The following is a 24,698-nucleotide window of genomic DNA, read 5'->3' on the forward strand; positions in this document are numbered from 1 at the left end:
AGTATTTTCCGATCTTGATAGAGCAGCGTGCGTTCTCCATCGACATTCTGCACACACGGATAAGTTTGACAGGGATGCCAAAACTAGACATTCCTATGTAGAACTCTTCCCTATAGATGCTGTCATATGCGGCTTTAAAATCGATAAAGAGGTGGTGGGTATCAATTTGAAGTTCCTGGGTTTTTTCCTAGATCTGCCGTAGTGTGTATATTTGGTCGATAGTGGACTTTTCTGGTCTGAAGCCACACTGAAAAGGGCCAATCAGATTGTTGACGAATGGTTTCTCACGGTCACATAATACGGCAGAGAGGATCTTATACGCAATGTTAAGGAGACTGATGCTTCTGTAGTTGGCGCAACTTAGAGGATCTCCTTTCTTATGTATCAGGCAAGTGGTCTTTCCATATTCTTAATATAGACTGCGGTTCTACTACAATGTTCCCCTGATTGTCCTTACAGGTTTTGGTTCGTGACTGGTACTTGTAAGTTTTGTTTACCTTTTGGTAAAAATTTACGCACCTCATTCCTGTTGCGACATCCCTCTATCTCATCGAGCGAATCAAATCAAATAAGTCTAAATATATCAAAAAATGGATATAATTTTTAATTAGGAAGTTGCTTAACTTCTACAGAAACCCCCTCCCAAAAACTATGTGTTCTTGAAAGTTAGCTAAAATGTTTGATTACTCATGTGAACCCAGAACCTTTAATCCTTAAATTTAGACGAAAATGTACCCTTAACAAATTATCATCTTTGTTATTTAATAATGAGATATGCTTTGAAATAAAAACATTTTAAAATTTACGTAAACAGGATGCCAACTATTGGTATAGCAAACAAGTAGGGATTCAAGTGTTGGGAAGAGATTGTCATACTTTTGTCATGCCATTAAAAGCTAACGCTTCTCAATTTTTAAAAAATACAACGAATTAAGTAAAGCTCTTTAAATATCCTCAAATCTATACATACAAAGTTTAGTTTGAAAATATAAGTTTAACTTAGTTTCTGTACCCAAGAAAATAAAATTATTCTTTTTTTTTTATTTAAACAGATCAACCAGTAGCCATAATGAAAATGGGTTCTTCATTGAATCCAGATGATATTAAAGAAGGTGATGATGTTTATTTTGAATGCCAAATTCAATCAAACCCAAAACCCTACAAGATGTCATGGTTTCATAACGTAAGTAAAAATTTATTAACGTACATATATATACATTTTTCGTTTAGTTAGTTTTGTAATAAGCTGTTCCTGACTCACGTTGAAAAGCCAATTACTAAGCTAAAGGAAATTTTCAGAAACTTACAAGTTTCGGATAAATTTTTTCTTGTTATTACAGTTCTTAAGCCTTTCATAGAATATTTTGATACCATTATGAACAAAGTAATTTATTACTAGGTAAAAGAAAAGTTAAAAAACTAGAAGTGGTATTAACCTTTAAAGTATAATGAAAAGCTACAGATCTGAAATATAAGACCTTGAAACTTTATCCAAAGATAATATTGATCTCTTTAAAAAAAATCTCATCAAAAACTGAAGCTTCAACCCAAAATTTTATAAAAATATGTACGTTGTATGCAAAATAAATCCCCTTAAAAATATCAAACAGAAAAAAGGAACAATCCTTGAATAAGCTTCATAAAACGAGACACTTTTTACTAATTTCACAGTTAATTCATTCTAAGTGGCAGCCATCTATAGTTGCTTTGTTCATCCATGCAGACGAAAAAACGAGAAGAAAATGGAAAAAAAACGCACCACTCTTTTGCAAAAGTTGCTCCTTCATCCTTCTATAACTTTGTATACTTATCCTTTCACTAAATAGGGAATTCTACAACTCGTCTCTCATTTGTCGTCAATTTCTTTGCAAGAAAATTACCCTTATTTGCTTGCAACATCCTCATCATTTCCATCCAACGTCATCTCTCCTTTTTCCATCAACGAAGGATCCTAGAAGGAAAAATAAAAATACAAATTCATGCAACTCAAAAAAAAAAGAAAATTAAAAATACGACGGAAAAAAGTGCACAAAATCAAAACAATTTCAGCGGATGATGATGATGGTGTCAAAATGGAAAAGCTTATTTTTTCAAGTCGAGAGATGAGAACGCCGAGCAACGAGCAACGAGTTTCATCATCATCATCATCATCGTCAAGAAGTACAGCGAATTTTTGATATGCATATTGATCTACATATTTTACATAATATACCGATTCCTTTTTTGTTAGCAAAGATTTTTCGTATCTCTAATGCTCAAAAGGATACAAAGTAAATCTCATTACTTATTCATTTCGTATTATCGAAAAAGAATGCATGTGAACGTGAAATTTTGCTCCTTCTTCTTATTTTTATACTCGTATTTTCTTTCTCCATCATACGAGTATAGTATAGCCTCATTATTATCCTGTACATCCTTGAAACGCGGTGTTGTCATCCACTAATGCTGTTCCAGCTGGCACACCAAAGATCCTTTAAAAAAAAACTCGAAAAAATCACGAACCAGAGCAAACACAAAGTAGTGTATCGTGTATGAGACAACGGAAAAGAAAAATAATCCTAATACTCAAAGCTGTATCCTTTAGCGTTGGTGGTTCACACGTCGTCGTCGTCTTCATCGTCGACGTCAGTAGTTCTGTTTTTTTTTTCTTTTCTGTGTATTATTATTCTGCTTCATTTTTAGTTCAGTACCTCGACATAAAGTCTGCAAACTAAAAAAAGGATGATAAACTACAAACAACAACAAGGGCAAAAAATCTGACGAGTTCTAACCATTCTAATAAAAACCTTCATGAATGAAGTCTTTTGGTTCTAGGATCGTTGCTCGACGCTCGGCGCTCGTTGACGTTGTCGTTGGTTTCATCACTTGACTCTACTTGCAAAGCTTACATTAAAGCACCACCGTTTCTTTTCACTCAGTTTTCAAGAGTGAAACCTGAAGGTGAATTTCATCAAAATTTAATTTATAAATTATGTAGAAACGAAATAAACAGTATCTACGAGGACCCAAAGACATTTTAAGATCTGTGGACAAAAATTAAATACACATGGGAAATTTAAAAGTTGACAGAAAACGGTCGGCCGTAGGAGAGCAACTAAGTAACTTTGTGGTCAAATTGAAATATTTTGAAGTTTTTAGTTTTCATTTTTGAAACTATTTGATTAAAAAAGTCAAAGAAAATTTCAAATAAGTTTTATAGTAATTTATGTTTTTAAACCCAAGATCTTGATAAAACTTTGCCTAAGTATGATAAGAAAACCGAAAACATTGTATTATTTCTAAGTTCTATCACCCATGGTGATTATTTAGTTTATTATTTAAGCAAATTTTATTAACGTGTTGTTATAAATTGTCGTTTTATTTAAATAGTCTGATTTGCATTTGATATTAACTAAAATTGACGGTGATTACTTAATTCGTAGCTTTCTTTACCTTGATTTTGATCAACGTGCTAAAGGGTTTACAGCATTTTAAGACGTTGTATAGCAATATTGATGAGAATTTTCCAACTGGCAGTTTTTTTTAATTCCACCCTTAAGTCATTTTAGAACAGCAACCTGAAGTCATTTGACAAAAATTATTAAAACTAACACTGGCTGGCACAATTTAAGTAATTCTGTAACACAAAAAAAACAATCCTTTTTTCAAAAATTTAAATTGTCGTGAATTCGAATATAGCCTTTAAATTCTTCTATCACATCAGGTTTTTAAAATATTTAAGTTTAAAAACGTAAAAGACGGTTTTTTAAACCTAAACGTTTTTTTCCAAAATAGCTGCTTATCTATATAATATAAAATACAATATACAATTCAAATCATTTTGATATCTTATTTAGTTTCAATAAATTCTTATTAGTTATGAGTCTTCATTTGACACTATATGAAGTTTTGAGCAAACCTTGAATTAAATGCGTTCATTAGTTTTGAGCAATACGTTTCGGAGTAAATTTTTAGTGCATATTGCGAACCTAAATATCGATTTTAACTATCTGCTCAAGTTGTAAAAATACCCGTTTAGACTATGGATTCGTAACAAAAATAAAAGTAACTTTCAACCAATTTTTTTCTTTTTCTGTTGAAATCCGTTTTAGAACAAACGGTTTAGCGTTTCTTTCAGATATTTGTAGGACAGTTGAAGTTTTGCAAATTATGATAATATTTAGAAAATTTTATGAAATACTTACCTAATATTGAAGAAAAGGGATCATAGATTTTAAAACCATTAATAGTTTTATTGGAAAAAGCTACTTTATGTACTAAGATAGCTTCAAAAAGCCTCATATAAATATGTGTATAAAAAAGAATCTAATAAAATAAATACAAAACTAATAAGTATATTAAAAATAAATAAATAAATTAATAAATAAATACAAAATTAATACATAAATTAAACAACAGCAAAGAAAATATAAACAGATAACAAAAATCAGTCTTTTGTAAATTATAACTATGAAGCTGAATTTGAAATTAAAGCATTGTCAGATATTTCGCAGGAAACCTTATATCGTTCTTTCAATTTTATAATTCTATCAGAAATATATTAAAAATTAGCTAACATGTGTAATTCGTTGGTTGAAAAATGCCAATGAAGGTTTAACATCATTTTTAACAACTTGTTTTGAGAAGTTTGCATCCTTCGGATATGGCTTTGTGCGCAGCTACCCCAAGCAGGTGATCCGTATAGAATAATTTCTTGACTTAACTTTGATTTACGATTAATAAAAGGATAGAGTATTTTAATGGTTACGTTTACTTTTTTTATGATTTCTTTGACATGAATTCCAAAAGTTAGTTTACTGTCCAAGTGGACACCAAGGTATTCAGCATTTGATTTCCAGTTTGCTTCTACGCCGCGCCGTTGATTAAGAGGGAGTTACTTGGCAAAAAACAGTCTTTCCTTTTTCGAGTAAAAAAGATAGCCTGAGTTTTCGAAGCAATTATCTTAATCTTCCAATCATTAAAATATTGTTGAAGTGCATTCAAAGAAAAAGAAAAAAGATTGCAAATTGGTTTCAATAACAGAACCAAGTGAATCAGAAGAATCTGAAAATATAGCTTTATTACAATTTTGCAAAACAGGAAAATCAGCAGTAAAAACTGAATAGAGTATTGGGCCAAGAACGGATCCTTAAGGCACGCCTGCAGTTCATTGAAAGATTTTCGTTAACAGAAACAACTAAAGTTCTTAATGACCGAAAGGACTTCACAATTTTTAAATACTTGTGGGAAAGTTGAGCATTACAAGCTTGTGTAAGAGCCCGTCATGCCAAACAGAATCAAATGCTTTCTCAACGTCAAGTAAAACCATAGCAGTACTTTTACTATTGGTTTTAATAATTCTGGTTATTCGATAAATTTAGTGGATTGTACTTTGTTACGGTCAAAATCCAAATTATTCATTAGGCGGAATATTATTATTGTTAATGTGTGCCATTCGTTTGTTTTAAATTGTTTTCTCAAAACACTTACTTACAGAACTTACTAAACTTATAGGACGATAATTAATAGGATTGCTTGCGTTTTTTCCATGTTTCAAAATTGGAATAATTTAAGCGTTTTTCCAATCTTTTGGAGAGTAGCTTGTCTTAATACAAGAATTGAACAAATTTAAAAGAAATTTTATACTCGTACCTGACCTTAAAACCCTTAAAAAAAAAATTTGTTATGTTGTCAAAGCCAGCTGACTTTCGCGTTTTCAATCCAAGGATTAGGTAGGTAGAAATGGCGATTTCAAGGCAACCTAGCCTGAGATCCAATTAGCGCTGAAGTGCGCCGTTTTGATACCAAAAACTCGTTTGACCTTTGATTGAAAGGGATAGATTGATAGAGAAGCTTCATAGCGATTATGTTAGAGCCATTTTGTCGCATTGAGGAAAAAGATAAGGTGTCTAATCTTTGTCTCAGTTAGCTCATCAAGTTCTTGAAAGAATGCTTTTCCAAAGCATTTCATTTTGGTGTTTTCCAAAGCAGGACATTTGCAGAGGAAATGGATTATGGTATCACTTTCTCTTTGGTCACTACAGCTACGGCAAAAGGTGTTGTAAGAGATACCCAACTTCTCTGCATGAACTCCTATAGGCCAATGTCCGGTAGAAACCGTAACAATCCTGGCTATGTCTTGCCTTGGCCTGCATAGAAGATCGTTTGTACGGGTTTTATTATAGGTGTGACATTTCTTCCTAGATATAATGAAGTTGGGTAAATTGCTCCACCTTCAATTTGATTTAGTTTGGTAGAAAGAAAACATTTTACCTTTCATAGCACCAAGAGGAATATTTACCATTTCCGCAAGTGAGCTATGAGGGGCCGATCCTTGCCTGGCTAGCTCGTCAGCCCGTTCATTTCCCACGATACCACTATGGCTCGGAACCCAGATCATGAAGACACCGAGGTTAATATTCAGGTTCGCAAGCTCATCGCGACATTGCTGGACCAATTTAGATGAGGATATGGCCGAGTTAATGGTTTTGACAACTGCCTGACTGTCTGTAAGGATAGCCACATTTCGGTTTTGGTTTGGGTTTTTTTTTAAGTATTTTACATGCCTCCCTTATTGCCAGCAGTTCATCATCATCATACATTTAGGGACTCAGAAAAGATCCCAGAACCAACTCCGCACTCCATCTTTGAGCCGTCAGTAAAGATGGTTGTGTCGAAACCTAAAGACACGATGTCATCCTCCCAATCTTCTTTGGATGTTAAAATAACCTTAAAACTTTTACTAAGGTTCAAAGTAGGAGTGCAGTGTCAACCAAGATTATATCTGAGGGAATCAATTTCGTTGTGTTGCTGTGACCATAAGATTTTGACAACCAGCTGTTTGATTCCTTCAGCCTAATAGCGCTGCAGGAAACTATGTATTGAATATAAGGGTCGATTGGTAGAAGATCCAAAATAACGTTTAAGGCGTCCGTTGGGCAAGTACGCATGGCCCCTGTGGTGCCCACGCAAGCTGTCCTCTGAACCTTCTTTAGCTTTTCAATATTATAGGCTTTGCTAAGATCAGGCCACAACACAATCGAACCATATGTTAAGATTGGACGTACTACGGCTGTGTACGTCCATAAAATCATCATGGACTGAAGTCCCCACTTTTTGCCGAAAGTTTTTCTGCAGGCGTAGAAGGCAACACAGGCCCTCTTAACCCGTACTTCAATATTTAGTTTCCAGTTTAGTTTAGGGTCGAGTATAACCTCCAAATATTTTGCACTGGAAGACAATGATAGGCTTTGACCGTTGAGTCGAGGTAGAGTGAAAGGCGGTACTTTAGTTTTGGTGGTAAAGAGCAACAGTTCAGTTTTACCTTGGTAAATTCCTAGTCCACAACTCTTGGCCCAGCTGCTAACTTTCTTCAAAGCTGACTGCTTGATTTCACTAATCACAGGGGTGTACTTGCCTGGCACCAATAGCACCAAATCAACCGCATAGGCTACCGCCTTCACTCCACATCTCTCTAATTTAACGAGATTTGTATCCATGACCAGAAGCCATAGAAGAGGCGAAATCGACACCACCCTGGGGTATTCCCCTACTCACGTGTTTTATTGCGATTGTATTGCCTAGAGTGGCTCGAATCTTCCTACCACTGAGCATAGAAATAATCCATTCTTGAATGAAGTCTTCTACACCGAACTTAACGAGCGATTCTTCTATGGATTCTGTAAGGACGTTGTTAAAAGCACCTTCTATGTTTAGGAAGGTGGCAAGAGTAAATTTTTTATAATGGATTATTTGTTCTACAGTACACACTACCTCATGGAGGGCAGTCTCCGTAGATTTGCCCTTAAGATAAGCATGCTGAGAGCTTTCGAGAGGTCGTCCAACTAGGATTTCTCTAATATGGTAATGAAGAATGAGCTCCAAGGTTTTAAGCACAGAAGAAGTTAAGCTTATTGGTCTGAAATCCTTCGCGGATTCGCGACCTCGCCTACTCACTTTCGTAATAAAAACTAATTTGATCTGTCTCCACAACATGGGCGTATGTTTGAGCTGCCACATCATGGAACTTTTAAGGCATAACTGGCAGTATGCCATCCATGCCTGAGGATTTATATGGAGAAAAAGTATTGATGGCCCACAAAGTATTTGCTCTGGTTATAACGGAATCGACTTGCTCCACTTGAGCTACGTTTAGCTCTGTGGTTTCAAGGAGTTCGTGGTTATCACTCTTGCAACACGGAAAGTGCGTCTTCATCAGTAGCTCAAGAGATTCGGCTGGAGAGGCTGTCCAGGTTCCATCAGGCTTTTTTAGAAATGAATGATTATAATGTTCCTTCGATAAAACTTTGCTGAGCCTTGCGGAGTCCTTTATGTATTCGATTGATTGGCAGTATTCTCTCCAGCCTTGTCTTTTGGCTGATGACAGGACTTGCTTGTAAATTTTAAGAGAGTCTTTATACGGTTGGTAAAACTTATGTTTGTGGCAGATATTGCAAATTTTCCTTGTCATTTTTCTTAGACTGGACAGTTCTTCATTCCACCAAAAAGGAAGGGTTTTACGGTTATATTTAACTGGGCAAGAGACTCTAAAAGCTTTACTTATAGAAGTTTTAAAGGTTTTCACCTTTGATTCAAGGTCTCCTATCGATTCAGTGAGATTCGGTAAGTTGCTTACTTTGGAATTAGCAATTTGACTGAATTTGGTCCAGTCAGTTCTTTTGGGATTTCTATAAGGTAGAGGGTTTTTCGACTCGAAATTAATTTGAAAAAGAATCCAGTTGTGATCCGAAAACGAATTCAAAGAGGAAACTCTCCAATTCTCCACTAGTAAATTACGGTTGTTTACTAAAGTAACATCAAGCACATCCTCCCATCCATCATAATTTTCCGAGCTCGGAAAGACGAAAGTGGGAGTATTGCCTCCGTTACAAATGGTCATATTATTTTGAATAGTAAAATCAAAAAGTGACTCACCTCTTTCATTGATCACAGAACTTCCCCAAAGGGGAAGGCATATCCAAGGATTACATCAATAACTTTCTTAATTGTAATATACTCTTCCTGATCTTTTAAGATACTGGAGTTGATCGAATGCAATGATTGCAGAACTAAAGATTCTACATTACAATTTGTTGTGGAGTTATTGGTTAGTGTATGGCAGTCAGTAAATATTTTGCATAAAGCGTTTGCCTTTTAAGAACCAGACAATGCTACTAACCCATTATCTAGTTTTAATGCAGGTATATTATTTTAAGGATTATTAAAATAGTTTGTAAATAATATAGGGTTAAATATATTTTGAAATAAGAAAATATGTTTTTACTTTTCAAAAATGTACTCAATTTTATATTTGTATGTTTTATGTTTATAGTATTTTTTTATTTAAATTTTTTGGTTAGAATCGTAAATATTGCTGTAAGCTTTGAAATTAACAAAAAATGATTCTAATTATAAGGCACTGTTTAATAATGAAAAGTTAATTTTTTTGAAAAAAATATTTATATATTTATATTTATATCTATATTTATATTTATATTTATATTTATATTTATATTTATATTTATATTTATATTTATATTTATATTTATATTTATATTTATATTTATATTTATATTAAATATTTATATTTATATTTATATTTATATTTATATTTATATTTATATTTATATTTATATTTATATTTATATTTATATTTATATTTATATTTATATTTATATTTATATTTTATATTTATATTTATATTTATATTTATATTTATATTTATATTTATATTTATATTTAAATTTATATTTATATTTATATTTATATTTATATTTATATTTATATTTATGTTTATGTTTATTTCTAAAGGTTCTTTTTTGACAAAAATTCGGACATGTTTAAAAAAAATAACACCAAATTCAGAGGACTAAATTTTACTTATTATGTATTTCCTATTTTTAAAACCCAAAAGAAAATATATCAAAGTTGTAGTTCCGGGTTATAACTCTTAACCAATCTTTGAACCCTCAAATAAGTACATTCAATATCTTAAGTCATTTTCAAAAACTTATATGTTCTTGAAGTGAACTAAGACCAAATTTTAAAAATTGGCCCTATTGTACTTTGACAAAGTGAAATAAGACAAACTTATTTTTACATTGCATATAAAAATTGAGGTATGTAAACCGTGGCAGGTTGTCCCTGCAACTCCGTCCTCAGGCACTCTCACTATAGGATTTAGGGTAAGTGCAAGGTTGAACTTTACAAATCCAAAATTTGCCAACATTTTAACTTGTTTAAGTGTAATGAAAATTGGTTTTACAAAAGTGAAATAAGACTTACTGTTAAGAGTTTTCACTTCTCTTTGTTTTACACTTAAAATTACTTCTTACCAGATAAAAGTTTAAGTCGGTTCAGTCTATTTACAAAAAAATCAATAAAATTAGACTTAGTAAGAAATTATTCAATAAGACAATCTCTTTACAAATTTAAAAAAACGGTTTTGACTAAAGTCGAGTAAACCATTGTTACCTTTTGCAAGGAAAAATTATATACATAATTTAAATAGTATTCGAAATTTTCAAAACGTTCTATAGGTCGATAACCACGCAAATTTATCGCAAGAAGCAAACAAATTAACGTCAAATCAAAAATGTATTGGTCAATGAAACCATTTATGCCTAAAGTCAGCTTGGGGATGTTATTACCTTAGTACCTCAATCCCTTGGTAAAACATGGCTGTTCAATTAATGTTTTTTAAGTTTAACAAATAATTTACTATTGTTAATGTTCTTTTTATGTTTAAAAATTTCCCTTACGAATTCGATAACATTTCAAAAAGTGGTCGATAGACAGACAGATTTTAAGAAAAATAGACTGAAAAATTCAATAAAATGTTTACAATTGTAAAATATTTAAATATTTTTATAAAAGCAAGTAAATTTTACTTTTTGAATATCTGTCTTCTTATCCTTAGTTGCTAAGGGACAGGCATTATAAATTAACTTTATTCAAAAAATTGATAATAAACGTTGGACGAATTCGCCTAGGATTCCAAATTTACTCTTGTCCCAATCTAGAAGATATATTGGTGCGTGATGCAGTAAAACTTTTTAAACCTACACACACATATTCAATACATCCTTCTTTTTTCGCCAGTTCTAACGTCTAACACTTTATTTAAGGTTCTTACTTAAAATCCTTTCTTTATCGTTGCAACTCCAACGCCAAAGCTTACTCCAAACGCCAACGATAGAATAATGTCCTTTGTTGTATATTTTTCATCTCGTGCAAAATTCATGACTTATTTCTTTTTTCCTTTCTTGCAGGGCAATGAATTGCATCACAACATCTCGGCGGGAATAATCCTTTCAGATCAATCACTGGTGTTGCAGAGCGTGACACGCGCATCAGCAGGTGATTACACATGTATGGCAGCCAATCCAGAGGGTAAGGGCACCAGCAATCCTGTGACGTTAAGGGTCCGATGTAAGTACAATATTTTTCATTTTCATATTTTTTTTTTCATTATTATTATTTCAATTACTCTCTCCTCCTCGGTCCTTTTGTGTTATAGTAATTCACAATTTGTTGCATTTTCGTGTTAAGTAAAGTTATCTCTCTTTCTCTGCAAGGACATGAATCCTTTATTTGTTATATTTTATTTTTCGTTAGGGAAACGTTTTTCAATTATAATTCTTTTTTGTAGCACGCTCACGTTCCTTTGGATGAAAATTGCATTTTCTTCTCTTGTGTGAATGGAAAGTTTTCTTTTTTTATTATTTTCAATTTTTTATCGTGTGAGTGTGGGTGGAGCGGGGGAAAATATTGTTCATGATTCTGAGAAAAAGTTCGGTTCCCTGCTACAAAAGTCTCTTCTGGCAATGCGATGTGTAATCGTTGACTTAACTCCGATTACGTAAAGAAGAACGAGGAGTAAGTGTCCGCTTACATTTTGTTATTATCGTTAACTGAATTACAACAAAAAGGAAGAAAAACTATAAAATAGAAAAACCTGCTGATGATGTCTTATTTTCTGATCATCTTCTTAAGACTTTCGTAATGTAGGAAAAAGGAAGAAAAACTGCATCTGATGATGGTGACGATGGCGATGGTGATGATAAGTATCGATGGCTGGAGGAAAATATGAAGAGACAGGATCCTTATCTGACGTTATTTTTAATTGAAAAAGGTTAAGAAATGGTGTTGGAGAAAGTATTGGATCAGGTGTTGAGAAAATATAGAAATGTACTTGTTTTTGTCAGCTGTGAAATGAGGAAAATAAAAGCAAACTTTTGTGGTTTTTCGGAAAAAAAAATATTATTTTTGGAAACAAAAATAAATAGAGGTTTAAGTAACTTTAAACGGGCGTATTTCAACCACAGTATAGCTATTAAATTCGTAAAATGTATCTTAGCTGTGAGTTTTGTATAATTAAAAGTTAAAATTACTTGATTGCACAATACTTATGAGGCGGAGTTTAAGTAACTTTAGGTTTTATCTATTTTTGACACGAAAATGAGTTATAGTTTATTACGCCACAAAAGTGGTAACTTTAAAGAATTATAAAGGATTTGAGGATTTGATAGTAAATTCCAATAACTAAAAGACGAAAATGGATTATTTGAAAGAGTTTTGACAAAAATACTTTACTGTTTGTGACCTTACACTTACTACAAGTTTTGGTGATATTATATTGGAAACTAAATAAGATATCGAAAAATTAATCTTAGTATTTTATAGAGAAAAATTGAAGTACAAAAAAATGCTTTTTAATCACTAATTGTTTATTAGCCACAGTTTAAAATCAGTTTAGTGTTTAACTTAGTTTTCGGATATTCTTATTAGTTATGTAATGAACTATAAGTTTGACTCTCTACACAAAAAGTTTTGAAAAACGTAGCAAGTTATGCTGTAATAGTTTTGAAAAACTTGTTTGAAAGTACATTTTTGGTGCTGTTTACGAATCTAGACTCCAATGTGAGCTTTATATATAATTTTAGTTATGTAAAAACACAAAAATCATTTTATACCCATATACGTTATTCTATTAAGCATTAATGCTTCTACGTTCCCTTTAGATTTATTAGGCAAAGTGAAGACTTACTAATAATAAAGATTTGTTTGAAAGAAGATATTCAAATAGAAGATTAAAAAGATCCTGGGATGCAATCCACACTGATAACTCCCCATCTCATTTGTCGATTTGTCTTGCTTATAAGTTTGTTGATTTTCGTGTTGTTTAAACATTTTAAAATGACCAAAAATATTGTTCATATAAAGAAATAGTTTAGTTTGAAAATCTAGTTTTGTTACATTGATTTTTAGTCGAAATTAAATGTTAACCAAATTAAGCAGCATTTCTTGAATTTTCAAAAGTTGGATGAATGAAATTAACTGAACATCAAATTTTACAAAATTTGATTAATAATTTTAGAAGATTTAATTTAAAACTACTAAATATCGTAAACAATATTTTTTGTGAAATAAAAAATTTTGAAGGCAATATTTTTAATTTTTGAAAAGCTATTTGAGTCGAAAGTAAATTTTTACCTAGTTTTAGCATTGTTTTTATTTTAGGTTTTTATTTTTTGCAAAAAAAAACTGTCTATTAGACTTTTCTCAAAACTTTACTGAATGTTGACAACAATCTTTTTTAAAAGATGTAAGTAGTTCAAAGCATTTATCTCAAAGTTTTGAAAAGATTTTGAATCATAAATCAATTTTTATCAACTTTTATAAAAATTTGTTTATAATTGTATTTGTTGTAGAAAAACTGTCGTTTCGATTTTTCTTAAATTTTTTCTAATGTCGTAAATAATATTTTTTATAAGTTAAAATAAGTTGAAAGACATAATCTCACATTTTTTTAAAAATATTTTAGTCGAAAATCAATTTTTACCAACTTTTGTTAAATTTTTGTTAGATTTATAATTTTTTGTAATAAAACCCCCAAATAGATTTTTTTTCAAAATTTTAGTGAATGTTGAAAATAACATTTTTTTTCAAAGAAAAACGTAGTTTAAAGCCAATATCTCAAAGTTCTGAAAAGATATTTGAGTTGAAAATCGATTTTTACCAGCTTTTATTAATTTTTTTTAAAGTTTTTTTTTTGTAAGAAAAACTGTCAATTTGATTTTTCCAACATTTTTCAAAATGTTGAAAACAATATTTCTTATAAGATAGAATAAGTTTGAAGCCTTAACCTCAAGTTTTTGAAATTTTTTTTGAGTCGATGTGTTTTTTAGGTTTTTATTTTTGTAAAAAAAACTGTCAATTAGATTTTTCTCAAAATTTTATCAGATGTTAAAAACATTTTTCATTGTTGCACAAAATTGTTTTGAAAATAAAATTATATTTGAGTCGTAAAATTTTCGAGGTGACAAATTTTTTTTCTTCAGTTTTTTTGAGTTATAAAAAACCGTTAATTGGATTTTTTTCCAAAAATATATTTGTTTTGTATTACGTAATAATATAAAATACAAAATTTAATTCAAGTCTTTAATGTTCACCAATGTTTTTAAACTGCTATGGTAAAAAAAAACCACCCACGCAATTTTCTTCAGAGCCCTTGCTGCATCTTTCTGCCTTATTATCTGTATAAAAAAAATTATATGAAGTCGATATTTCTTCTGGTTTTTGAGATATGGAAGACGAAAAAAACGTCGGAAACGTCGGAAACGTACGGACGTACTTATTTCATTTAACATAAAAACATTACTTTTTTGTTCAACAAGTCATGTTTTCAATTTGATTACTTTTAATTTGTAATTTTTACAACTACATATTAGTTTTCAAACTTAGTATTTACAGCTATTCAGTCCAAAAATTGGTCCTTCGAGCTGGATGTTCAACAATTTGGACCAGAAACGACCAAAAACATCATCATAGTTCATTTCAAATATCACGAAATTGAATACAAAAGCAGGGGTTCATCACTCATGTTAAGAAATTTTTTTGTAAAATCTTTTGGAAAAATAGACTCCAGTTCAGGAAATGCCGTAAATTTTTAAGGTTTCCTATTGACGACGACTCTTTTGATATTAAACATTCTTTACTCCGGGTACCCATGATCCTCCGAAGTTGGAGAAAACAGGAGAAGTGAAATTTCAGTCTGTTTTAAGGAGAAATGTTTTACTATATTTTTCAGTCTAAGCCACCTTTTATGTATTTTCAAAAAAAAAAGTTTTCTCTCGTACCTTTTGTGTGGTTGTTATCTTTCCATAGGCAGTTATTGTAATCGGATCGAATTGAAGAATTCAAAATTTTGACATTTTTTGACATTTCAATGTCCCTAAAATCTACAAGGTTATCCATTTTGTAGTTTCAAAAGTAAAAGTAAATAAAAGGGATATAAACATTTCTTTTTTGCTTGATATTTCTTCATTATTATAAAGTTTGAACGTTGACATTATGTGTCGATTATCATATGATCATAACGCACCGAATTGACGTTGCATCGTCGCTTTCAAAGAAGCAAGGTCCAATCACTCCGGACCAAAAAGCTCATCAAACAATCACTTTTTGTGGATGTAATGGCATCTTTTCAATTACTTAAAGATTCTCAGAACTTCAAATATGACAATTTGACAATTTTGTTTTTTATCATACCGACTAGGAAATGTGCTCCGTCGCTGATGAAAATTTTGTTCGAAAAATCACTGTCCACCGCCCTTTGTTGTGAATGGTCTGCTAGCTTCAGTTATCGCGTGAGGTGGACATTATATAATTATATGGATGTAGGTGTAGATCAAAATAGAAAATACGTCATAATTTGTGGTAAGACCTAATTCTTGAAAACGACTAGTAATCGACATATTTGGGTCTTCAGCAACTCCTTCACCTACAGGAGCGATATTTTCAGTGTTACGGGTGAATATTACAATATTCGTAACCAATCCAGTCTCTTCGAATTACTTCATAACTTTGCCAAATGCTTTCGTAGTTGGACGATTATGTAATCGAAAACTTCCCCTTAAAGCACGATATGTGGCTGTAGCAGAATCATCATTTTTGTAGCAGGTTTTAACAATTTGTAAGCGTCGCGCAGTACTTAAGCGATCCATTTTCGTAAATGTCAGACTTTCAACTAAAAAAAGAACTTATTTTAACGCCTTAGTTTGACAGATTTCAAATTCCAGCCCTTTTGAAATCGCAAAATTATTAATCTGTTTGGTTTTTACTAAAATTTTCGGTCTAAGGCATCTCAAATACAATACATACTCAGAGGAAAAGATTGTTATTTTACTTTTACTGGAATTATTATCTTCACATATGAAGTTGTTGTTATCAGTCTGATTGGTCGAATTCAAATTTTTAACATTTCTCTACTAACAATAAGTCAAAATAAATTTTTGACTTGGATACCGTAGCAAAGATTAAAGATATGGGCTTCAACCTAATTGTATGTTTTTTTTTTTAAATTTGGTTAAATTTTTAGAAAAGTACATACATTTGGTAAGAATTGATTTTTTTAAAAAGAATACTATGAGAAAAATAAGCACATATTAAAATTAAACCTATTTTATTATATGTAAAATAATGTTGTTAACTTTAAAATAAATGAATGAGCATTTTTTTTTACAAAAATCAACTGAAAACTGATAAAAAATGGTGTTCGACTCAAGAAAAAGTTAGGATTATGACCTTTAAACTTGCTTTATCTTACATGTATGTACACAGAATGTTATTATTCATTTTTTCTTAGAACTTTAAGAAGTATCGCAAAAAAGGCTAGAATGGAAAGTTGTCAGTGCTGGTCGCATCTTCTTTTTGCATTCATCAATTAACCTTAGATTAAAATGAATCCCTAATTTTTAAGTCCAGTTACAAACAAACAATAATACAATAATCCTGGTCTCTTATTACATATTTGTATATCAAACAATTCTAGGAAAATAGTTGAGGTATTTTTAAAAAATTTGCCTGAAAATGCAAAAGATACAATCGAATGAAGTTCATAAACTGCTACCATGACTATTTTGTCTTCACTTTTTCACTAAAGATACCCATTTTTATTTTTTGTAGGTTAACCAGAAGTCACCTATCACATTTTTGAGATCTTTATTTTTTTTAAACTACGTATAATGCTCATTAAATTGCCATTTCTTTATTTTAAAAGCACAGAAAAAGAAAGCCTTGTACTTCTGTTCTCAGACCAAAAACACAAAAGGAGTTCAAGAAAAAGAAATTTAAAGAAAAAAAATATAGAACTAACCCCGAGTTTTGTTAACGAATTATTCCACAATTCCTTGCAGAAAAAAAATCTTGAGTTGTACCCTCAAAATATCTTAGAAACAACATAAAGAAGTAGAGAGAAATAATAATATTGTGATTTCGTTTTGCCAGAAGATTACAAAAAGGATTATCCGCTTTCTTGTATAAGAATATTTTTTACTCAGTTCGTTATGTTTTTAAGATGATATTTTTTTGTTTTGATTTTTGTTCAGTACTTATTCTTTTTTCTATTTTTTTAAAAAAACAAGGTTTCGACTTTCAAACTATGTGTGTTTTTTCAGTTGATTTTTATTTTGGTACAAGACAGAGTTATGGATTTTCTCTTCTGTGTTAAAAAGTCTTTATGTGTATGTTTACGTACCTCTATTTATGTATGTGTGATCTGATATAAAATATTATGTTATTTTGTTATTTCTTTGGTTTCCAAGTGGTTTATCCTTAAAATTGTTTAAAGATACGATAGTGTTTTCTTGTAGTCTTCGTTGGTTGTGAAGAAGGAAGTGTGTGGGGTATCCTTGACATGATATTATTATTTTGGTATTATACCCCCTTTTTTATAAAAAAGCTTTATTCTATCTTTGTTCTTTCATATATGCACTTTAAACTGCTTAAACTTTTATTAATTTATAAGATCACAAATCCAAATGTAATTTTCATTAAGAAAAACTTTATTTCAATTAAAAAGTTATATTTAACTTTTTTGTTTTGTATTATTTACAGATGCTCCAATTTGTTCGATGGAACATGAAGAGCTGTTAGGCGCACTTAAACATGAAACTTTAATGTTGAAATGCGAAGTAGATGCATCACCACCGGCAGATTCGTATCACTGGACATTCAATTCTTCAGGGGAACAAACTGAATTACCCGCCAGGCTGCATTCAACAGAAGTAAGTAATGTTTGATGTTAATTAAGTTCTCTCGACCTATGTACGAGGATATGTGGTTAATGGTGATATATAGAACTTAGGATTTAAATGAAGCTAAAATGAGCTAAGGCTTGTTTTAGAACGTGTTGTGTTTGCTATAACTTTTTGTGTGTGTAGACTTATAGATTTTTCATAGAAGTTTGTTCTCAATTTGAATCGATAATTTATTTAGTGTCCATCGTAGGCAGACATGACCATCTACATGTAGGTCCTATTTTGAGAAGAAATTATTGTCCTGAAATAGAAGGATTACAGTGCAATGATTTTTGAAAAACAAATTTAATGAATTTAATGGCGCTAAGGCTCGTAAAGAATCATAGTTTATTGATACTTCTAAACTAAAACCTTTCTTATGTAGGAGTAATGTCAGGGATTGCGGGTAACGAGTTTATAGAATTTTTTAGTTTCTCAAGAAGTATTATCCGGGAAATAAAACTTTTAAATATCACAGCAGGGAAAGAATTTTAAAACACTTGGTTCATAGATTTGTCTTATTATTATTTTTATGAAACGCAAACCATCTCGTATTAAATTAACATTATTAGAGGAGAGTGATAAAAGAATCCTCATTCTCCGACCACAACTTATTGAGTTCCTTAATCCAGTAACAAAATTGAGGACCTAAGCAAACCTTTTAAAGGTTCAATAGAGCATTAGGTAATAGTATAGGTCATTTAAACTGTACTAACATATCTGAGTCAAAGTGTTTTAACAAAGTTACAAATTAACTCACAGAAATCTTACGGAAAGTTTTTGAAAAAAGTTGAAGGACGGAAGAGATAGGCAGCATTAAGAAAGGCCCAACGGACAAGACTAAAAAGTGACCGGGACAAAGAACATAAAAAGCAGAGTCTCGACGAGCCAAACGAAGCTCTTTGAGAAAATTCTGTAACGAAATAGAAAGTATCAATAATTAAGGAAGACATAAGAGGGGTCACTAAGAAAATCTAGCTTGGTGGACAGAATCATGTCGGGAAAGTTTATAATTTACTTTCCAGGTTACACTTATATTTCAGACTGGTATTATAACTATGTGAATAGGATAAAATTGATTATAAGCTTCACCAGGTCCTGATGGCATCTTTCCTATCATGCTATCACCGATCTTGTAATACACCTTAGCAACCTATTCCATAACTTCTTAAATGGGCATAAAAATGTTTGCTAAATGTGAAGCAAAATCAGAGTAATTCTTATACTTAAAGGTGATAAACCCAGCTCCACTGCTACTAAAGACATCATATCCATTAGTCTAACGTCGCGTTGTTTCTTTAAACCATAGACAACTTTAGACATTCATTTTAACAGAAAGTAAGGCTTGAATTTTTAACTCCTATGCAACATGCAAAGCATAATTGTAGAAATTTGCTCCATAATCAGGATCTAATACAGGCTGCGTTTTAGACACAGAAGATGTTTTCAATAACGTTTAAAGCGTGCATTCTTAAGATATAGTAGAATACTTTACTGAAAGATTAAAATCAAAAAACTTTCACAAGGATACAGAGAATGGCACGTATAGGATTTTTAACACTTGACATAATATGTTCAAAATTCTGCTGCGCTGTCCTGTGGGTGTGGATTCGAAGACTTTCCGGGCCAGAGCATTGGTTTCCATGCGGTCTACGTTACCCAGCCATCTTACTCGTTGGACTTTTACCCTTCTGGCTAAGTCTACGTCGCTGTACAGCCCGTACAGCTCGTCGTTTCATCTTCTTCTCCACTCCCCTTCGATGCTTACGGGACCGTAGAGCACACGAAGAACTTTTCTCTCGAAGCGATCCAAAGTGCATTCATCCGCTTTTGTCATAGTCCATGCTTCTGCACCGTATACCAGGACGGGGATGATAAGGGTGTTATATAGCAACACTTTGGTCCCTCGAGAGAGGACTTTACCACTCAAATGCTTTCTTAGTCCAAAGAAACAGCGGTTAGCAAGAGTTATTCTGCGTTTGATCTCAGCGCTGGTGTTGTTTTCTGCGTTTACAGCGGACCCTAGGTAGACGAAGTCCTTATCTACATCAAAGTTACGTCTGTAGATATGCTAGTAATTAGCCAGACTTTTGAAAGAATACTGAGGTTCCATTCATCGGTCATGCTTTCTTCCGACCATATCTTATACAGATAAGTTGGTGCATGCTCCTAACAAACTTATCCCCAGCTGCTTTAAAAAGCTTGGCATTCAAGCCATCCACTCCAGCGGCTTTATTAGACTTTAACTTAGATATGGCAATCTTTACTTCGTCTAAGTCGGGAGGGCGGGATTGTTGGCTTTCGTCGTCTATGTTGAATGGATCATCCTGCCTGACAGTGGAATTCGGTTCGTTGTCGTCGTTGTACAGTCTGCAGAAGAGGTCCTTCCATATTCTGAACATTGACTGCAGTTCCACTATGTTGTTTCCATTTTCGACTTTGCAGCCTTCCGTCCTAGGTTTATGTACCTGTAAACTTCATTTCACCTGTTTATAAAACTTTCGAACTTCATTCCTGCTTTTAAACCTCTCAACATCTTCGACCGCATGCTTCTCATGCCCTCTCTTTTTCCTTCTGAGAAGTCGGCGTTCATCTCGCCTCTTCTGCTCATAGAGCTTATGAGCAGCTCTCGTCCTTTTATGCAGCGGCGCTTTGCGTGCCTGTTGTTTGGCTGCATTTGCCTGCCTTATCAAACCAGGGGTTCCTTGTTGGTGGCTGTTTAAATCCCAGCACATCAGAGGCGGCTTCTCTAATTGCATCTTGGCAATGTTGCCACTGGTTTTCGATACATTGTGTTGGCGGCAGTGAACTTCGAGAGAGGTTACTTGTAACTCGGTCGGAAAAGGATTTGGCGATTGCTGGCGATTGTAGCCGTTTGACGTTGTATCTTCTCCCAGCACCTCCCTGTTTTGCCTTGGGTCTGGAAATCCGAAGTGCTACCTTGGCTACAACGAGGTAGTGGTCCGAGTCGATGTTAGCACCTTGGAAAGTTCGTACATCCATAATGCTGGAAGCGTGTCTGGCGTCCATCGCAATATGGTCGATCTGGTTAACGGTAGATTAACCTGGAGAAGTCCAAGTTTCTTTGTGGATGTTGAGGTGTGGAAAACGCGTACTGGCTACCATGACGTTTCGCCCCGCAGCAAAGTCTATGAGCCTGAATCCGTTGTCGGAAGTGTTGTCGTGCAGGCTGTTCTTCCCGATTATTCCACCAAAGATGTCTTCCCTTCCTAGCTTGGCATTAAAATCGCTCAGGGCTATTTTAATATCTATCGTAGCTAGGGCACTGCTCATATGTTTTGTCTAGGAGCTCGAAGAACATATCTTTGGTGTTGTCGTCTTTCTCTTCTGTGGGGGCGTGCGCGCATATCAGGCTAATGTTGCCGAAATGAGCCTTGATGCGTATGGTCATGAAGCGCTCATTGATGCACCTATAGCTCAAGACTTCTTGCCTTAGTCTGGCTCCGCATCCGCATCCAAATAAGCGTTCTTGTTTTTCGTGGTAGCAGTCACCATAGTAAATACCTCAGTTTTTCATCCTCTTTTTGCCCGGCCCATCCCATTGTATTTCCTGGATGGCGGTGATGTCTGCTTTATAGCGGTATAGGGCCTCCGCTAATTCTTCGGCTGACGTCTGTTAAGGGACCTAACATTTCACGTGCATATCCGAAGTTCGTTGTCCTTAATTCGTTTGCGTTGGTTGTCAACAGTATCCGAGGCTTGTTGGTGCTTCGCAACTATGAAGCCTTTTACGTGGCCAGGAAGCCACCCCTACGGCACAACCTCCAACCTGCAGGGCAAGATCCTTAGTATAACTCCAAGGATGGGGAGCCGGGTTAAACTGGAACTGGAGACACCACCGTTGATTCCATCTCGGGAATTCCTCCGCTGCCGTCTGGATAAGGAGAAGTGTTTTAGTGGAAACACAACCTATATACTGATGGCTCGAAAAAAGGATGCTGAGCGAGTAGGTTTCTTCTCTCATAACACCTTCAAACTACTCGATCAGAGCAGCAACTTTCAAGCCGGAGTATATTGGCAGTGACATACGATGTAAAACAAGTTTAAATGATGGAGCCATATTTCTATCTTATGTCAGTTTATTTATTTATAGGCAATCAGGCAAACTCTTCTCTCTTCAAGCTATAACCGCTCCATTTGAAAAATAGGTACCACATTGAACCAATCCTGCATGGACTCAACCATAGAAACCCCATGAATTCGAAAAAGTATGGCAAAAAATCGACAAAACAAGATCGCATTCGATAACCCCTCTGGGCAAAAAAATCTGTCCGACTTTTTGTAAGCTTAATAACATATCAAAGAATAATAGGTTACCCAAAGAAGGAATATGCGACTTACCACCGATGGCTATGCAAAGGCTACGATCTTATGCCATTGCTCAGCACTATTCCACTTTAGAAATAAATTCCAAAACAGAAACTTCTTATTAAGAAATCTTAAAAATGCGAAAAAAATTCCAGTTAACAGTGTATTGGGCTGTATCAAATCGTCTAATTAACTGGAGATAAAGGATTCAATCATTTATTAGTTTAAATTAGTTCAATACTTCATTACAAGTCAATGTGTCTACGTTAATCTTAGTGTGGTGGTAACGTAATCTATCACCAGCCCATCAACCTAAGCTATTTCAACCAATAAGTTTGTTTATCCATAAAACCACAGCTTTAATAACATTAACGCTTCCAACTGTCGAAAACCAAAAATATTTAAAATTGTCTTAAGTTTTTTGGTTGTTATGTACATTGAATAATTTCAAAAAGTACTGAGTATGTATGCACGGCTTCCATGCCCAAAAGACTTTTTTTTCTTAAAGAAGTTAATGACTTTTCATAGTTTCTTCTGCGAGTTAATTAACTTATAGATACAATACACAAAAACTTCATTGCACTTATCAAGAAATGAAAACCTTACTTACAATATATCAATTTCAAAGCCACCATCCCTCTCCCCCCACATTCCAGATTAACATTCTGTTTTGATAACGAAAAGGTGTAGGTGCATCGTTAGGTACACACTTTATCTTTTTTGTAAGATCCTTTTTTTTTTTGTTTTTGTTCATAAAGAAAACCTCGAACTATGTACATATCTCGTAAATTCTGTAGCGGTTTTATAGGAAAAACAAAAATAAAAAAAGAAAACACACTTAACTCGTTAAAATCTAATCATTTTTTATTACCTTTGCTCATTTCGCCATTTTATTTTTGCAGACTGGATACTCGCGTCTGAATTACACACCAACCACAGATCTGGACTACGGTGCGATATCCTGCTGGGGAAGAAACTCAATTGGAGTTCAGAAGACACCATGCATTTTTCAAATTGTAGCTGCAGGTAATTTAACATTTTTTCTCTTCTATTCATATTATTTTTATTTTTACTTAGCTATTTCATTTGTTCATGTCCTGGTCGTCGCGTCTGGTCCCGCCGTCGTCGTCAGTCGGTCGTGACGTAGTCAGTGGGTGGATGGTAATGGTGGTTTACTGGTTTCATTTCATTGTCATGGGTCCTCTTTACTTAGATTACAAGTTTCGTTATTTAAATGTCACATCAGAATGTGTCTGCAAAGTAACAGTACCTAGTTGTTGGGAGTTGAAATGAAAAAGTTTAAAGGATTTGGAACGACTATCCTGGCAATGGCGACCAATGGAATTTCTTCAGAGTCTTTTTCGGATTTTTTGTTTTCTATTTTGTCATTTCATTTCTCTTTAGAATTTCACCAAAACTGGTAAAATGTCAAAGGAATTGCTTCAAGTCCTTTGCATAACACCGAACTGGAACTCCCAGAGTTCGTATTTGTCTGTGCCTGGAACAGGAACAGGAATAGGGACAGGGACATTGCAGGAATTTCTTGGAGTCATTGTCGTTCGTTTTGTTCACTGACTCGAGTAGAATTCAGCCAAAAGGGTTTATGACACAATGACTTTGGCTTTGCTTGGTATGGTATGGTATGGCATGGTTTGGCTTGGGTTGGTTTGGCATTGCTCGGCATTACCATCGTCAGCAAGCTAACGAACAAACTTCGTTTGATTTATTCATTCTCAAACATTCCTCTCCGTATCCCTCTTAGTCCTGGTTCTGGCAAAAAAAAAAAACAAAATTCTTTCTATGTTGTTTTGCAACTCAACAGACTCTAAAACAAGAGAGGTATACATAGAAAGTTTAAGGTAGTCCTCTGATGAAAGTGGCACCTGAATTTGACCAAAAACTAATTAAGCTAGGTGTTTTGCAGAATCAGCACAATTGAATTCATTTTGGCCTTAGAGCTATGACATTCCTCAGTGTTTTTTTATGTTTTGTTTTTTTCTTTCCTTTTTCAATTATTCATTCAATTTTATTTTTTTCAAAAACGTACATCCTTTTTCATGTTTTACTTTTATAGTTTGTTTTAGCCCTTTTTTGTGTTTGATAATATTTTCTTTTTCAATTTTCTATTCGTATAGGACGACCTTTCCCGTTGCAGAATTGCACGGTAACAAATCAATCAACAGACTCGTTGCAAGTTGATTGCATCGAAGGTTTCGATGGTGGATTGCCACAAGGATTCATCATGGAATTAGTTGAGCTGTCTACATTGCGGCTGGCAAGGAATATAAGTCTGACGGTGAGTAGTAGTAG

General features: G+C 33.3%; 1 protein-coding gene across 1 annotated transcript in view; it reads left to right on the forward strand.

The window, feature by feature from the left end:
• LOC129938547 (protein turtle homolog A-like) overlaps positions 1–24,698 on the forward strand; it is a 103,317-nt gene that overhangs the window by 50,892 nt on the left and 27,727 nt on the right. The window contains exons 9-13 of the mRNA XM_056046180.1: positions 1,053–1,183; positions 11,250–11,409; positions 17,878–18,047; positions 23,291–23,414; positions 24,524–24,684. Of these exons, the coding sequence (XP_055902155.1) occupies positions 1,053–1,183; positions 11,250–11,409; positions 17,878–18,047; positions 23,291–23,414; positions 24,524–24,684 (746 nt within the window). The remainder of the gene's footprint in view (positions 1–1,052; positions 1,184–11,249; positions 11,410–17,877; positions 18,048–23,290; positions 23,415–24,523; positions 24,685–24,698) is intronic.

Source organism: Eupeodes corollae, chromosome 1 (genome assembly GCF_945859685.1).
Source record: "Eupeodes corollae chromosome 1, idEupCoro1.1, whole genome shotgun sequence".
Taxonomy (NCBI): Eukaryota; Metazoa; Arthropoda; class Insecta; order Diptera; family Syrphidae; genus Eupeodes; species Eupeodes corollae.